The following is a 17,975-nucleotide window of genomic DNA, read 5'->3' on the forward strand; positions in this document are numbered from 1 at the left end:
TTTTGAATTGTTTAACTAGTATCCGTAGCCTGGCTTTAGCTACAGATAGGCAATCACAAAGGAGGTGCCTGAGTCCTTCCTCCCCTTCCCTCCGCTACAACTTCCAGAATTCGAATTTTAGGGTATGCCTGCATGGTTCCTTATAGGTCAGTGCCACATGCGACCGCCTTAATCCCCCCCTTTGCGCGTCTAGTTAAGAGCTCTCACTATAGGATTTTGACCAAGGATAATAGTTACCGAGGTTGCTGCGGGCGCTTGAACGTGATACTTTTGTCTATCACTGAAGACGAGGATTGGGCTTTTCACTCTAGTGCACTTCCTGTGGAAGTTGACAGTTCCGTAGGCTACGTACTTTTATTTCCACATCGCTGATCCAGAAACAAAACTTTATACATTAACAAACAACCTTGAATTAATGAAAACCAATTTTATTTTTCCAAAGTTTTCGATTTTTCGCCGCATATGTTACTAAGTTTTTTTTTTATAGTTTTGATATTAACCAATTCTGTCTGCACAAATTTCTAACGAAAGTCATTCTCATTTCATTTAAGTTTCACTTTATTGAAATTCCTTTGCCGAACCTGTTCACGCCACTCAGCTTCCAGTTTAACGTAAACTCCGCCACTTTGGTAGGTGTTGTAATGAATATTCGTTTCGCTTCCCGTCTTTTTACTGACCATTGCAACAATTTGCTTCATGATTTTTTCCTCGAATTCGCGTTGGTTATCTTGATTGCTACGGGCGGACATTTCGCCGGACCAATATCTACCAGTTGTAGTTTTTGCATGCCTACAATTTTAAGGAATTGAGTGAGTATATGAAAAGATGCTTGAATTTGAGTCTGTTTAGTGTATCTTTACCTTCTCCGGGATTTCGTAGTATATTGTCGGGGACTGCTAGCTTCGGATTCGCATCCATCGCTACTTATTGAAAGTTGCTTGCGAAGACATCGTTTCTCATTACTGTCGCTTGACTCCGTTTCGCTACTAGAATCGGCCGCTCCTGATGTTTGGCGGAGTCGTCGCGGTAGTTTCCCGTGGAATTCTTTGCAAATTTTGTTGATTCAGATCGATTTCCTAGGTCTGAACATTATACATACTTACCTTCAGAATGGAGCAATGGAAGAAGACCGTGCCTGCATTTTGTAGGCATCAGTGATATTCCAATCCAACGAGGCTCTGAGTACCCATGATTCTGAGTTTTTATTGGAGGGGCTTCATACAGGCAATTTCCGTCTGCAGCAATTTGTGCTAAGGTTAGAATTGCGCGATCTCTATCGGATTCTATCACTACACTATGTTCTCTGAATTGACATCCCTGAAAATATATCATATTTCCTTCTGAATATATTCATCCATCTTTGCAATGGTTTATTACGTTTGGTCCAGGCAAGGTTTCATATCGGAAGGCCTGCTGTCCGCAACAAGGATATCTGCCGGCTGGTCCTGCGATTCGGCCTTCTGTGACTGGCCCTAGGAATTGCGGTTGTTCTGAGTGATAAGGACACCACATCATCTACGAGTATATCACAGCATTTACTGGGAGAAGTTGAACAGGTTGTAAGCAAAAACTTACCTGATATGCGGGGAAGTGTGATTCACAAATACAGCAGTACAAGTAGTGACAATGACCCCACAGTTTCCAATAAACTTTACGCCATGACTTCAGCTCTTTAAATAAAGTGGCCACGTAAGTAGTGACTTGCCAAGAACCGTCCCTAGTGTGCTGACTAATAAGTTGTCCCCAGCGGTTTAAACGAGTGTTCGAAGGAATGCAAGTTACATAAGAGCTAACAGATTGAGTAATATATTTCCCGCACCTATTCAAGATTTAAAAATTGTAAGAAATAATCGGATCTAGGAATAATGATATTACCGGCTGCATCGAAATAAGCCAGTTAAGCTGAAATAGTGACCTCGTAGCGCTTGTGGTTCTGGTTCAAACAAACTTTGAATCATCTTAGTCCATAGTCGAGGAGTTACCCTTTCCTTTTTATCCTTCACCATTTCCAACTCCAAATTCGTGAACATGGCTGCCAAGCGAGTTATAATGGAATCATTCAAGCAAGAAAGGTTAGTTGATGCCCGAACAACTTCATTTAATCTCGCGTGGCAGAAGGAAAGGCAATCTAGGAGTAGTGGTTCCATCTAAAAAAGTAATCTTTATTAATTTTCCATAAGAATCACACAATGAATTTCACTTCATTTACCTGTAAAAAGCTTGCTGAAACTAATATCGGGACTACGTTCGCTGCGTCCAACTGCGGCAAGGGATCTGATGTACCTTGATCCTTTTTCACCCACTTCATCAGCCAATCAAATATTTGAATATCACAGTGAACAGATATATCCATATCTTCTAGCTTTTGACCAGCTGTAACGTCCGCAAAGTAACCCATTTTACTAACCAGGAGATTTTGTGGGCAGGAGAAATCCTTAGAAGTATTTTTCACCTCGTCGCAAACGTGGATAATAACTTCAACACTGGAAATTTGAACACAAAAGGGTAGAGATGAGAATCTAAGAAAGCATCCCGGCCGGGAAAAGTCGACTGGAAATAGGACGGCATTGAGGAATCGCTTTCATTCGTCTTGAGTATTTGTAGTTTGAAAGTATCTTGTATCCTTTGATTCCTTTCCTGGTGGTAAATTTTTTTTGGAATTCAGAAGCATAAAAAATCATGGCGGTCGCGCCGCATCCATTAAAACCTATATATATAAACCTGCAAGTCTCCTTTGAGAAGCTGCCATATCTTTAGGTCAGGCCCGCTCCCAGGTGGCGGATAAAAGCATTTAGTTATCGATGTATAGATTTGTGCTCATGCAATCTCTTGCAACTTGCGCATGGGTAGCTGTTTGCCTATCTCGGTCAGGGCTACATGACTAACAATCAGAACACAAAACCAATATGGAGAATGGAAGAGGAAAGCAACCGGGTATGGCTCGAAACCTCAGTATTATAGACTTTGATATGAACATTTGGCTACAAACCATCGATATCCAACGATGATGAGCAACCTCGGCCATTGTTGCATCTGGGTTTGAAGGATAGTATGTGTCTCAGAAGGGTTTACAGATTCCGCACCGCAGTTCTAAATAAATACCTGGGTAATACACGTTGATTTAACACCTACTAAAACCTACTCTCATCCCCTCACCTTGATAATCCCTGAAGGACTAGAGAGGGTCAACGCGAGCTCTCTGCGCTGTAAACTTCTTAAATAAATACATATATTCGCGTTGTAGGGAATTATTAGGCAATGAAATATTTGACTCTCGAGAGCACACCATTTTCAAAGCGGAAACAGTTTGGAATGCGGCATAGCTTCCTTTATAGCCGCCTTAAGTCAGTCGACGTAAAGATAGTATTCGGTAACTTCAACGCAAAGGTCGGAAAAGAGCTGGTCCGTCGTGGAACTACTGGCGGCATAGTCTCCATGATATAACTAACGAAAATGCAGAACAAACTGTGTTAGCGATAACTGTCTCATCAGAGCAAGATATCCAAGCCGGATGACAAATAATATGAGCAGCACACTCACCCCACCCTTACGATCAGGTTCTATATTGAAAAGCTCCAGGACGAAAAATGGAGCTGTATGTAAACCATACCAGGAGCGACCCGCAGAAACCAAACATACCACTGATCAAATCTGCAGAAAAAAGAAACGAAAGCGGATAAAAGACAAGATCTGCAAAATGAATGATAATTTTAAGAGGTATAATTGAAGATCCCCTTATGAATCTTATCGGAAACATGGAACACTAAAACGTGTATGGGCCCAATATTTCCAGAAACTGCAATGCCATTACCAAATCTCCACACATCAAAGTTCCTCAGAAGTTGTTTGCGATCTTTAACGGGTCGCCCACAAATTGTCCAAGTAAGTATTTCTGACCTCCTAGCGTCCTAGGTAGTAGCTGCCAAAAAGCCTTTTGGTGAACAGCAAAATGCCGGGACACACTGGGAGTCTTCGAAGTCATCGACAGCTCCTTCATTATATACGTTGCGCTGGTAAAATGGCATGAAGAACAAAAACGATAAAGTTCAGAAAGTCTATGAAAGAGCAGAGAAGTAGGAAGAGTTGACTGCCTTTGGGCGCAGTACTAAACTGGACACCGGGACGTCTAAATAAAGAGGAAGCCTTGCAAAGTATGCGGATGCCGGGGTAGGGACGGCAACCCCAGTACCCCGCAGTGTTCTTGTTCCGAAAAAGAGACCAGGCAAATTGACTAGACCTGAGCAGATACATATATTCGAAAAGGAACCGAATGGGAGCGGAGTGGACTGGAAAAACACCTGGGCCGGATTTTCTTCTACAGGCGAACATTGACAGCAGTGAAAGACTTGCGAAAAGCAGAAACACCCGCATTTTCCTTTCGTTTCTTATCTGAAGCCTGTATTCTATCAAAAAATCCGAGATGTTGGCTGCCTCACAGAAAAGGTGGAAGTGGAGTAGGCCATCAAGCGTAAATGTGCGGAGGTAATGCGGTCAGTTAGGTCAGCAAGCAAAGTTTTTCAACGAAAAGGAGACTTGTATCCTTTACAGCGATTGTTGCGCGTTTGGTGACCATACCCTGCGGGCTTGGGGAAGTGTCTAGTTTTCAGGGTGGAACTAGAAAAGACGATGAGGAGGAGGCGAGGCTAGCATGACCCGTATGCTACAAGTTAACATGCACCGGAGTGCAACCATTCACGGGCAACGGCTAATCAGCGAGCAATACCGAAAAAAGGACACAACTTCATGATGTTTCGACTTATTGGGTACCACTGCCATTTGGATTCGGGGCGGTTCTTGCCCAAGGCCTAAGAAATGGCTTTGTCAGGACTTGGTGCTTATGGATAACTTTTTCTAGCATTTGTCTAACGTCGAATGGGAAGCTGGAAAACGCGTTCGAAGTGGTTGACGCTATTTCTTGGCGTGCACCAGTAATAGCACAATATGAATATTTAGGGTATACATATAGAATAAATATTATTGGGTGCAGGCATAATGTATTTTATATTGCCTGTACCATAGTTGTAGACATATTCTTATCTTAAGATAATAACAGGACCTTGTTCGAAGAACGCATCTTGTTTTGTAACATGTGTGAACGGGCCTGATAATAAAAATGGTACAAGCATAATGTTATTTATATTGCTTGTACCCTATTTCGTAAGAAATGTGTGTTCATTAATGAAGACACTTTGACCTGCGCATTGTAAAATGCAATATGGACATGTGCGCGACACATGATAAAAATAGGATAATGTTTACAAGATAGGTTACTTTGTAAGAAATATTGTAAGTAGTCTTTAGTCTAAATTTGGAATTTAAATAAAATGGTCATACGATCCTTCCCAAACGGACTCAAATTAAATTTTATTTTAATTGGTGCCCAACGTGGTTTGAACCACAATCTTTAATCCTTGTATAAGGAGTCGGTATTAATTTCGTAAAAAAGTGTGTGAAAATTTAGTTATATAAATGTTCACGATCGTGCGAATTTAAAACGAAACAATAATCGAGTGAAGCGGCTGGCAGCGGAGTTTTCAGACGTACCTACATATTGCAACAAGTGACTGTGACTGGGTGAACGAGATATCTAATCAAAGCGAATCGAATCAACTGGTGGCGTGTGTCTAACTTGCAAACAGATATGAATATCTGTACGAGTATTATGTATGTACAATTAATTTAAAAACATCCTAACATATTAAATTGAGAAATTTAAGCTTAAAAAGGGCCGATTACAGGGTTAACCGAATCGACAGTTTAAATTTTTTAAATTTCTTAGAAAAAAAGTAATAGAAATGTCTTTATCTGCCGAAGCTATTTCGAATATGATTGAAAGGGTTAACCTTTCATTAGCTGTTCAGCTTAGGAAGGAATTTCAAGACGCAATTGCGGAATTGAAATCTCAGCCAGGTCCGTCAACTCAAGGGAGTGACATTCACAGTGTTGTTTCTCAGTTAAGGCAGGAAGTTCATTCTACCATACAGGAACTGCGAGCGTCAGCACCACCTGTTGAAAATCAGAGTGATATTAATGTGGTTGTTTCGCAATTAAGGGAAGAATTTCAGTCTTCTTTGCAGCAACTGAAGACACCGGGTCCTTCTGTACAGAGGTATGAGGAAATTGCCATCACAAGTAGGGTTGTTGGTGGTAATATGAGGCTTGACTTACCAAAATCAATGCACGAGTTTAGCGGTGTTATGGATAAGTATCCATCATGGCGACAGTCAGCCAAAGCTGCAATAAAGCCGTATCAACCATATGTTGGTTCTGACATATATTATCAAGCTGTTGCTATTATCCGCAACAAAATTACTGGTTCTGCTGATATGGTTTTATCGTCGTTCAGTACACCACTGAATTTTGACGCTATATTGGCTAGATTGGACCATACGTATTCCGATAAGAGACCACTGTATTTACTCGAGCAGGAATTGTCTACTCTTAGACAAGGTCGTTTTTCTATTCCACAATTTTATGATATGGTAGAAAAACAATTGACTTTAATAACCAATAAAGCTATTATGCAATATGGCGATGAAAGCGTAGTTTTGAAATCCTTGAATGAAAAGTATAGAGACGACGCATTGCGTATTTTCATTTCTGGTATTAAAAGACCTATCGGTGATACTCTCTTTGCGAGTCAACCAAAGGATTTACCATCTGCCTTGGCTCTCGCACAGGAACTAGAGTCTAACAGACAACGCTATAATTTCGCCGCTGCTTTTGCTAATTCGAACTCTGATAGGGAACATACGAGTAATTTGGGTAAAAGTCCACATTATAAAGTGGTTAACAAAACTACCCGAGATGAAGCTCAATCTCCACCTGAACCAATGGATGTAGATCCATCAACGTCTCGATTTAGACAAAATTCGGAAAAAAATAATAATTTTCGTTCGAAATCATCAAACAATAATTTTTCAAAAAGACATCAATTGAACACATTCCGGGTAGAGAAATTAAAGGATAGTTCTGTTGTAGACATTTTACAATCAAAAGCATGTCTTCCATACGTTCAACACACTTTGTTAAACGGTGAGAAAATTAAACTTCTTTTAGACACAGGTGCCGAAAGGAACTATGTGAAAAATCTTCCATTTCTAGTTGGTGTATCTAAATTAAAAAACGATGAATTTGATGTACATTCCATTCATGGGGAAACACGTATCACCGCGAAATGTCAGATAAGCATTATGGGACGTACTTCTGATTTTTATGTATTGTCTGAAATAAATGATATGGATGGAATTATAGGTTACAGATTTCTAAAGGAAATCAATGCAATGATTGATGTCACTGGTAGTAAACTTTATTCTATAGGTGGAATTCAAGAGGTTTTTCCTTCTAATAGCACACAAATAAATCTCCTACAGGATTTAGATTACAATTCTATTCCTGAGGAAGGTGTAGACGGGTTTAAGAAAATCGTTACGGAAAATCAAAAAGCATTTGCTGATCCAAATGAAGCATTGCCTTATAATACTAACATTGTGGCCACGATTAAAACTACCACTGACGAAGCAATATATTCAAGGAGTTACCCATACCAGATGACGGCAACTAAATTTGTAAATTCTGAGGTTGAAACTATGCTACGTGATGGTATAATCAGAAAGAGTTCTTCTCCTTATAATAACCCAATTTGGGTAGTTAATAAAAAGGGTGTAGATGAAATGGGAAATCCTAAACTACGTCTGGTAATTGACTTTCGAAAACTCAATGCGAAAACTGTTTCGGATAAATATCCTATTCCAGATACTTCAGTTATATTGTCGAATTTAGGAAAATCCAAGTATTATTCTACTTTAGATTTAAAGTCAGGTTTTCATCAAATCTTGTTGTCAGAAAAAGATCGTAAGAAAACGGCGTTTTCCGTTAATAATGGCAAATACGAATATTGTCGAATGCCATTTGGTCTGAAAAATGCTCCGAGTATCTTTCAGAGAGCGATCGATGATGTATTAAGGGACGACATAGGAGTCCGTTGCCACGTCTACATTGATGACGTTATAATTTTTTCTTCCGATATTCAGAGTCATTTAAAAGATATTGAAATAGTAATAAAAAAGCTTCGAGATGCGAATATGCGCATTTCATTGGGAAAATGTAATTTTTTCAAAACACAACTCGAGTTCTTGGGTTTCGTTGTATCTGAAAATGGTTTAAAAACTGCAGATAGCAAAGTAAGTGCTATTCTTAATTTCAAAGAGCCAACTACTATTAAGGGCCTTAGATCCTTCTTAGGATTATCGGGTTACTATCGACGGTTTATACGTGATTATGCAAAAATTGCAAAACCTTTGACTCAATTATTGCGAGGAGAAAATGGTAATGTTAGTGCAAAAAAGTCAGAAAAAAAGAAAATTACATTGTTGAAGGATGCTCAAGATGCCTTCAACAAGTTAAAGCAGATTTTAGTATCAGAGGACGTTACTTTACGTTTTCCGGATTTCAGCAGACCATTCGAGCTCACAACTGATGCCTCATCGGTAGCAATTGGTGCTGTGTTATCTCAGGACAAACATCCGATTACTTTCGTATCACGAACGCTTAGTGCGACTGAGCAAAACTATGCGACCAATGAGAGAGAAATGCTTGCCATAGTATGGGCATTGCAGTCTCTTAGAAATTATCTCTATGGAGTAAACAATCTTCACATTTATACCGATCATAAACCACTAACATTCACGATATCTGATCGAAGTCCTAACACCAAGCTAAAGCGTTGGAAAAGCTTTATCGAAGAATTCACACCGACTTTTCATTATAAGCCTGGGTCTCAAAATGTTGTCGCAGACGCGCTATCTCGCCAGTATATTCAGAATCTTACTGGAAATGGTGAATCTAGCGGAAATTGCTATAACAGTGAGGTATCCCTATCTCAGGTCATAAGGACAGTGTCAACGCCTATAAATTGCTTTAAAAGTCAGATTATTCTTTCGGTGGGCAAGGATCTAAAAGTAACAACAATTAGATTGTTTAATGGGTACCTACGTCACGAAATTGATTTTTCGAACACCGAAAGTCTATATTCAAAGTTAAAGGAGATAGTTGACGCGAAGGTAGTTAATGGAGTCCACTGTTCCTCGGAAATTCTTGGAAAAATACAGAATGATATTATCAATCTGTTTCCCTCGGTTCGTTTTAAGCATACCGAAAAGATTGTGATGGATTTAATAAATGAAAATGATCAGCTGGAAACTATTGCAATGGAACACAATAGAGCGCATCGTTCAGCGAAGGAGAACTACGACCAAATTCTGGATACATACTTTTTTCCTGGACTTCGTAAGGAAATAAAAAAATTCGTTAGTAATTGTAAAATTTGCGTAGAGTCTAAATACCAAAGACATCCGAAAAGGCAAATTATGAAGCGTACGCCATTACCCAAATATCCTGGTGAAATCCTGCATATGGATATTTACAGTACTCAGAATAACTACTTCCTCACGTGCATAGACAAATTTTCAAAATATGCTCTAGTGGAACAAATTGATTCACGTTCAATTGTAGATATTAAAATTCCTCTTACGAAAATAATTGGTTTCTTCAAAAATCCGAAAATATTAGTTACGGATAATGAGCCATCACTCTGTTCAAATGTTATACAATCCCTTATTAGGGACCACTTTGGTATGTCTCACCATAAAGTTCCAGCTATGCACAGTACAAGCAATGGACAAGTCGAGAGATTCCATTCAACTCTAGCAGAAATATCGAGAGCGATAAAAAAGGATATGCAACTTACAGATCTTAGTGAAATTATCCAATTAGCGTTAATAAAGTATAACAATTCTATACACTCTGTAACAAAAGCAAGACCTATTGACTTACTTTGGAACATTTCTGATTCAAATAAACTTAATACGGAAAAACTTTTGTTAAATGCCCAAAAAGCTCAAAACAATTATCACAACAAAAAAAGGGTCAATAGAAAATTCAAAAAGGGGCAAGAAATATTTGTCAAAAGGAATAAACGTTGTGGGAATAAGCTTTCGAATAAGTATGATAGGAAAAATGTGCAGAAAGATTTAGGTACTGCGGTACTAGTAGATGGTAAAGAGGTGCACAAAGATAATATTCGTTAATGTTTCTCTATCCAGATTAACATTGGTCACCACCGTCGCCGGTAAAATCTTTGACTATAGTTCATCTAATTATATATCATTACGAAAAGGGGACGTGGGACTGTACGAAGATTATATATACCTTATCCATAATATAAATTTAACTGAATTTGAAAGTATAATAGGAGATATTAGTGATTTAAGAAAAATGTTTTCAATATCGGAACAGAAGGAATCACTGGACGCAGATGCGAATGAAATGTCTAGATTATTGTCGTCTCTAAAGCTTGGTGAACGCAGGCATAGACGATCAATCGACTTCCTTGGTTCTGCTATCAAATTTATTGCGGGTACACCTGATCACGATGACTTTGTTTTGTTAGGAGAACGACAGTCTAGGCTAGTAGGCGCAAATGATATCAGCGAACCAAGATTTCCTGAGTTATTTCAAATTATTACCATTAGAAATCAAAGAGTAATATCCTTATTAACGAACACTGTCTACTCGGTTACCCTTGCTCAATTAAACATTGTTAATCCTGTCATTTTAACAGACCAAGGGGTCCTCTCAATCGTAAAACAGGAAGAAATGCCCATTACTATAAGTGAATTGACTTCATCTTCTACTGTTAAAATATATATTAGTAATAATGTGTTTAAATATTTAGTTAAAGTACCAAATATAATTACTATTTGTTCTCTCATAGTTGTGTACCCTGTAATTCATAACAATACCATATTAGATTTAAGTAATAGGTATGTTGCCGAGTGCAAAAAAAACACACTGCCACTGGTTAATTGTAAGGAAGGTAAGGGCAAAGCAGTCTGCAAGCACGATCGTTTTGATAAATGCCTTGCAATGATCTTCAATGGAAACGTCGCAACGTGTAAAACAGTCACTTCATATCACATCTCACCAATCGAAAGGGTTGATGATGATACATTGATCATTAATGATGCAACAGCCACAATAGTAGAGAAAAATCACTCGGTGACTGTTACGGGTACATTCCTCGTACAGTTTGAAGAGGATATTCTCGTCAACGACACACTGTACAAAGTTACAGGTAAGGTGTCATCAGTGGTTCCGCAAATTTCAAAGCAGTTCCAGCTTAATGTGTCAGCACATTCGACACAGCTGACATTGCCGTACCTGCATAAGGTACATCTCCGCAATTTGGAGAAGATCCGACAATTTGATGCCGACAAAGTCAACAACAATGAGTATGCATGGTATGCATTTGTCCTCGTCGTGGCAACAGTGATTCCGGCTGGTATTATAGTAATGCGTAGAAAATGCCGTGGTAAGCCGCCGATCAGACGACCTAACCGACCTATGAATTTCGACGTTGAAAATGAAATCGAACGTATCGTACGCTACATCGCCGATCACAAACAGATTCGGGACGAATCAGCTTAAGGGGAGGGGTAGTAATAGCACAATATGAATATTTAGGGTATACATATAGAATAAATATTATTGGGTGCAGGCATAATGTATTTTATATTGCCTGTACCATAGTTGTAGACATATTCTTATCTTAAGATAATAACAGGACCTTGTTCGAAGAACGCATCTTGTTTTGTAACATGTGTGAACGGGCCTGATAATAAAAATGGTACAAGCATAATGTTATTTATATTGCTTGTACCCTATTTCGTAAGAAATGTGTGTTCATTAATGAAGACACTTTGACCTGCGCATTGTAAAATGCAATATGGACATGTGCGCGACACATGATAAAGATAGGATAATGTTTACAAGATAGGTTACTTTGTAAGAAATATTGTAAGTAGTCTTTAGTCTACATTTGGAATTTAAATAAAATGGTCATACGATCCTTCCCAAACGGACTCAAATTAAATTTTATTTTAATTCACCAGCCCACTGTACCTCTTGGTCGTGGAACGTCAAAGCTCTTTAAACAGGCAGATTCCCGTTGGAGGGCACTTCGTGGTGGGGGTCTTGTTGCAGCTGACACTATCGTAAATTCTGTGAAGAACCTGATAACGATGGCCTGTGAAGTTTCCATTCACAACCGTAGCAAACTTGCTATGTACTGGTAGACGGCAGGAATCCCCGATCTATGGAAGGAGTTTCATAAGCTCCGTCGTTTTGCACTGCATTTACACGCTCGGCAGGGGGCATGCGCGTGCGATAAACAAAAGCGAAGTTCGTTTTAGCCAACGAGGTAAATGGGGATCCGTGGAAACTCGTTTATAAACTTGTCAGCCGGAAAATCGTGGCTCTACGGAAACCCTGCATACTTAGCATTGACCAGATGGACCGCATTGTACAGGCATTATGCCCAGAAATTCTGTACGGATTGATGGCAACAGCACGGAAAACGTGGTGAACTGCCCCTTTTCCATGAAAGAGATCGAAGAAGCAGTTCTTACTACGAGAAATAAGAACGCGCTTGGCCCTGATGGTATCCCGGCGAAAGTAAATAAAATGGTGCTCCATCAACAGTCGGACTTGTTTCTCGACGCGTTTAACGCTTCCCTGAAGGAGTGCATTTTTCGTTGAAGGTGGCGAGGCTTAGGCTTATCACCAAAGAAAATAGAACTGCCAGCCGGTTAGGAGATGACTTTGTGGCACTTGTTGCTGAACGCATTTTTGAACAAGTGCAAAGCAGAGTGGTCATATTGATGCGACGTGTAAGCGGATGGATGGTTTCAGCCTTATGTTACGCTGCAAAAAACGGAAGTAGTCATTTTGTTTAGAGAGAGAATTTCGACTCAGCGCCCCATACCAATCTGTGAGTTGACTATATAGCCACAATTATAGGGCGAATATGATTTTTTTAGCAAATCAAAGCAGCAGCGGAGTCGGCTGGAGTTTCGTCGTTAAGTCGTGAATGCCGGGGGCCCTATATTTACTAGAAAACATGTGATAGTGACCGCACGAGTGGCTAAGGAACGTGAAGCCATATACAGCCGCAACGAAGAAGACTGATGAAGTGCACGGCACATCAACCGAGTGTCAATTCTTTTGGTAAACGAGTCAAGAGGCAGATGAACTGCCTGGTTCAACGGCAATTTAGATTCGTGGCTGAACCAAATTCCCCATTCACTATATGTTATATTATTGAGAATCGTGGTGCCGTGATCCTTTAGCCTCCTTAGTTACTCATTATTTTAGAAGAGAACTTTACCATTACCGTCTTTCAGGGCTACTTTAAAAGTCTTACGGCCCGCAAGCACTTTCGTGATGCAATAAACGGTAGTAAAATCACACACAATGGTGGTATTGCGACGAAAATTATAAGGGTCTCCGGGACCATGCTCCCATCACATGCTCGCGTGACCGACCATTAGAGTCCATCTTGATATTTACATCCATGCTCCCTTTAGGAAATGTCTCCTGAATTGCGTGCAATTGAATATTGAAAGTATCCATCTCAACTATATTGGATACCTTCATCGGAGCGTAGCACTGCACAATTGTAATGCCTGTTAACCAGGACTGGAATTTTGCAGGAGAGAGTCTTGCTGTCAGCAACAATCTGACACCAGATTCGTGTCGGCTACCACTACTTGGCAGTGAACTAAAGCACAGCGCCTCAAGAGGAAAAGGAGTACTCTTTAGAGTCTCACCATTTCACTGCATCTTCGGAATTTTCGCTGAAATTGAAACATTGTGGATACCGTTGTAAGGAGTGTGCACATATTCCAGAAACTAATCAGTCAAAGATCGTAGTCCTGAGATGAGTCCTCATCCGAGATGTTGTTGATTTTTTTATAGCAATAAAACATTGAAATTTGCAGCTTGCTAGTCCATTTTATTCATTTTTCATTTCATTTTATTATTTTTACTTTGAGTTTATTATTAATCATCAGGTGTCCGGATAGCTCAGTGGTTAGAGCACTGGAATGTCGTACGGAAAGTCCCGGTTCAAATCTCACTGGTGGCAATGGAATTTGTACCGTGATTTGACGTCGGATACCAGTCGACTCAGCTGTGAATGAGTACCTGAGTCAAATCAGGGTAATAATCTCGGGCGAGCGCAATGCTCTGAAATCCGCGAAATCCACGCGCGGTTGTTGTCAGCCAACAGAGCCTATTTCAGCTTACAAAAACTATCTCACCATAGAGTCAAAGTTCTTACTATACAAGACAATGATCTTGCCAATCCTCATGTATTCCTCGGAGACTTCGGTTCTTAGCAGGAAAAATTGGGAACTCTTGGCCGCGTTCGAGAATCCTTCGACGAATTTTTGGCCCCCTATATGAGGATCGACGATTCTGAAGTCTACATAACGACGAAATCTATGAGCGATACCATGACCGTCTGGTTGTGGATAAAATCACGCTCAATAGGTTACGATGGGCGGGTCACTTAATCCGTATGGATGAGGATGATTCAGCCCGGAAAGTCTATAAGGGAAATATCTATGGTAGGAAAAGAAGACGAGACAGACCCTGCCTAAGATGGAGCGATGGGGTAGGTAAGGACGCCAATGGGCGCTTTTAGGGATATCGAATTGGTGGATCTCGGTGCAAAACCGGGATGTCTGGAGTTCCTTATTAAGACAGGCCTAGACCGGATACCGGTTGTTGCGCTGTTGATGATGATGATGATGAGCGCAATGCTGACCACATTGCCTCCTACAGGGTACTGTAATCCTGTAGTGTACCGTTACGGTCTTGAATCATGTGCTCTAACACACTTCAAGGCCCTGATCTAATATGGATTGTTGCGCCAACGATTATTTTTATTATTATTAATCTCCAAGTCAATGGGCTAACATCGGAGAAGTTTGAGCTGAAATTCAATATAAAACAGCTTAATAAAAAACAAGTATTTCATATTTATAGCTAAGTGACCGGAGACGTTCAAACAACCACGAATCAAGGCGGGTTTTTCAAAAACTATCAAACTACTGATGCCAGAGGAGGAACGCTGTTGGAAGCATAGCCGCTCTTACCTTGTATTTCTGGATCTAGAAAGGTGTTTGAATGAGTGCCACACGAATCTATCTGGTATGCTCTTCGGCAGAAGTACTCGTACGCTGTGTCAAACAGCTCTGCCATGCTCTAAAAGTAAAGTTCGAAATGCGGTGGGTATATCAAAGCCGCTTCGTGTCTCTGTCAATGTTCATCAAGGAAGTGCCACCTCACCACTCTATTTGCTTTGGACCAATGGCATAACACATCATGATCACATCTGAAATGAGGATATTCGCGTTCGACATGGGGTTGCACCGACCGTGGAAAAATTGTGAGAGAGGCATCTTCGATGGTATGGTCACGTAATCCGCGTTAACGAGAATTCATTTGCCAAGATTGGCCGGCCGTAGTAAAGTTGGCTTCATATGCCAGATGGTAAATTGAAAGCCTCAACACTGCATCCAGATCAGACTTTTGACAGAGCAAAATTGCGCAATCAATCAAAGGAAGCTGACCCCCATTAAAATCCTATTTTACCTCGGCTAAAATACAAAAACATGACTTACTCGCCTCTGGTGTCATCAACAGCAGAACGCGGATGGCAAGCTGACTTCCTTTTCGATGATAGTACTCTTGTTTCCTTTACCTTTCCACCCCCACCAGAAGCTAATCGAGGACTCCGAGACCCTGGTGGTACACTCTCCTTCGGTAACGTATCCTCCTTTTTTTCTTGGGCTTCATACGTTACAACCTTTGGAAATACACTGGATGATTGTTCCTGCAGTTTACTCCCTGCCTTGTTGCTCTTATTGTTTGGATGATTTGATATGAAAGAAGAGCTCGGTGGGCATATAAACGGAAGCACTGAATCAAGTATCCCCTCGTTTATAACATCTTCCAGTTTACTGCTCAATGCCGGATGTATATATGGCACACCGTTTGCTGAGGTATCACCTTGGGATTTTCGGAAAGTAGAGTTGAACCGGGCATTGGATTTTCCTCGGGATTTGTCAACTGGCTTCGATTCTAAGGGCTTACATTGATCTTCTGTTGAATCATGACTACTTGCCTTCATATCGTTGCTCATTTTCGAAAGCAATAGGCTGTTTATAATCTCATTATTAGCCAACTTATTGTAGTCAATCTCGGGGCATGACTTTCCATCTTTATTTAGAATTGAATCATTCACCTGACAAGTAATCTTCAAAAAATCTAAAAAGCTATTCATAGGAATATCGATGTTGCCCATGGATTGTGATTCTGCTGACGACATTTTACGGTTTATCCTTTCTTCCTAGTTTCTTTTCCTTGAACCGTTGAATCGAAGAAACGAGAAATCTCTTCACTTTAATTTAAATTTTTCACAAATATTTGTTTTCTTTTCACTACACTAATCTTCTGCTGAGAACATAATTAAATCACAAATTAATTTAGTATTCGATAAAAATTAACGACGTCGACCGTTAATATTTCATCGAATAAAAAACTCCCGAAGAATTTGTACAAAATCTCTTTAGATCTGATAGATTCGTAGACTCGCAACGATAAAAATTCCGGTCAATCCGTTTTGATGGTTTTTATTGTAAACAAAATATATTGTATCTTAGCAACCGTCGTTCTGAATATCGTTCCCCTTTATTTGTAATCGAGGTCGAATTATGAATCTGAAATTGGTATTGATTTGCAGTAAAATATAATGGGTACACTTTGAAATCAATAATTATGAATTGGATTGATAGACTCTGTAGTGAGGGAATAATCAACAAATTGGATCGTGGGAAACGTAAGCTACTCGGTTGCAGCTTTTTACGATTATAGATAAAAGAAAATTCAAGAAATACACAGGAATTACCAGAGATAATTTTATAAAATTATGCCGTGTTGAAAAAAATACAGAAAAACTTCAAATATACCTGTATGGATGTATAGCCGCCAATATAGGCGCCAATTCGGTTGTCTCTGGGAAGGATACTGCCACTAGAACATAGTAGGGATATACCAATGGTTATTGCTGGAGTATCGCTGTTGGTTATTTTCAGGGGTATTTAGGAACTTTCTTCCATAATAGTTAATGAACCCCACATCAACACTTCTAAGCAGTTATCCTGTTCGAAAATTGTAACAATCGAATAGACGGAAACCAGATTTGTAAGATCAGACGAATTGTTTGGTGAAGAAGAATTTTTACGCAAATTCGAAGAACGATGGTGTTGATAGTAGATGAGCATATGGTATAATGCATGGGAGTAGCGACTGTGTCTATGACTACTCTACCTTCCCAATTTGATAGACAATTATCATATAAGAATGCCGAAATATGTTCGAGCGAAGGAAATTTTTCTCATTTATTGCATTCTGCAATTGATCTTTTCTGACGGGATTTCGTGAACCTGGAAAGACATTTGGTTAAAAAACGTACTGCGGAAGAAGGCAAAGCTCCATTGCAATGAGAACATAGTCTTTGCTGCACTACCAGAGAAATTGGGCGCAGGGAGCGGGAGGTGGGGTCAGGTTATTTGATCTGGTGAGACACACATTCGATGCGGCAGACTTCTGCGTAAAATGTAGCAATATTCGTTAAAAGCTAAAACGGGGGTCGGTTTCGCCATTTGGCTCTATCGAATGCTTGATCTGGGTGCAATCTCGAGGCTTGCAAATCCCCATCTAGCGTATCAAGCGTCCGTTGTTTAGGCCCGCCTTTTGGTCGTTTACCATTGACTTCGATGTTCAGACCAATTTTGGCGAGTGAATTCTCGTTTGCACGAATTGCGTGACCATACCATCGAAGACGCCTCTCTCACAATTTTTCCACGATCGGTGCAACCCCATAACGATTGCGGATATCCTCATTTCGCAAGTGATCTAAACGTGTCACGCCACTAGTCCAACGTAACATCTTCGTCTCCATTACCGCAAGACGCCGTTCATTGTTTTTTATAGTCGGCCAACACTTAGAACCATAGAGAGCGACAGGACAGACGACATTGCGGTAAATTTTAGATTTGAGACGTTCG

The 17,975-nt window shown here is 40.0% G+C and overlaps 1 protein-coding gene across 1 annotated transcript; it reads right to left on the reverse strand.

Moving 5' to 3' along the window:
* Positions 1-411: 411 nt before the first annotated feature.
* Positions 412-16,522, reverse strand: LOC119650244 (uncharacterized protein KIAA1841 homolog). The gene is made up of 8 exons (XM_038052828.1): positions 15,528-16,522; positions 2,210-2,483; positions 1,876-2,147; positions 1,576-1,819; positions 1,378-1,515; positions 1,104-1,317; positions 861-1,044; positions 412-789 (listed from the first exon to the last, which is right to left on the reverse strand). The coding sequence occupies exons 1-8, from the start codon at positions 16,232-16,234 to the stop codon at positions 543-545; spliced, it is 2,280 nt and encodes a 759-aa protein (XP_037908756.1). The 5' UTR covers positions 16,235-16,522; the 3' UTR covers positions 412-542.
* Between the last annotated feature and the right edge of the window lie 1,453 nt (positions 16,523-17,975).

The sequence above is a fragment of the Hermetia illucens genome, chromosome 2 (genome assembly GCF_905115235.1).
Source record: "Hermetia illucens chromosome 2, iHerIll2.2.curated.20191125, whole genome shotgun sequence".
Lineage (NCBI taxonomy): Eukaryota > Metazoa > Arthropoda > Insecta > Diptera > Stratiomyidae > Hermetia > Hermetia illucens.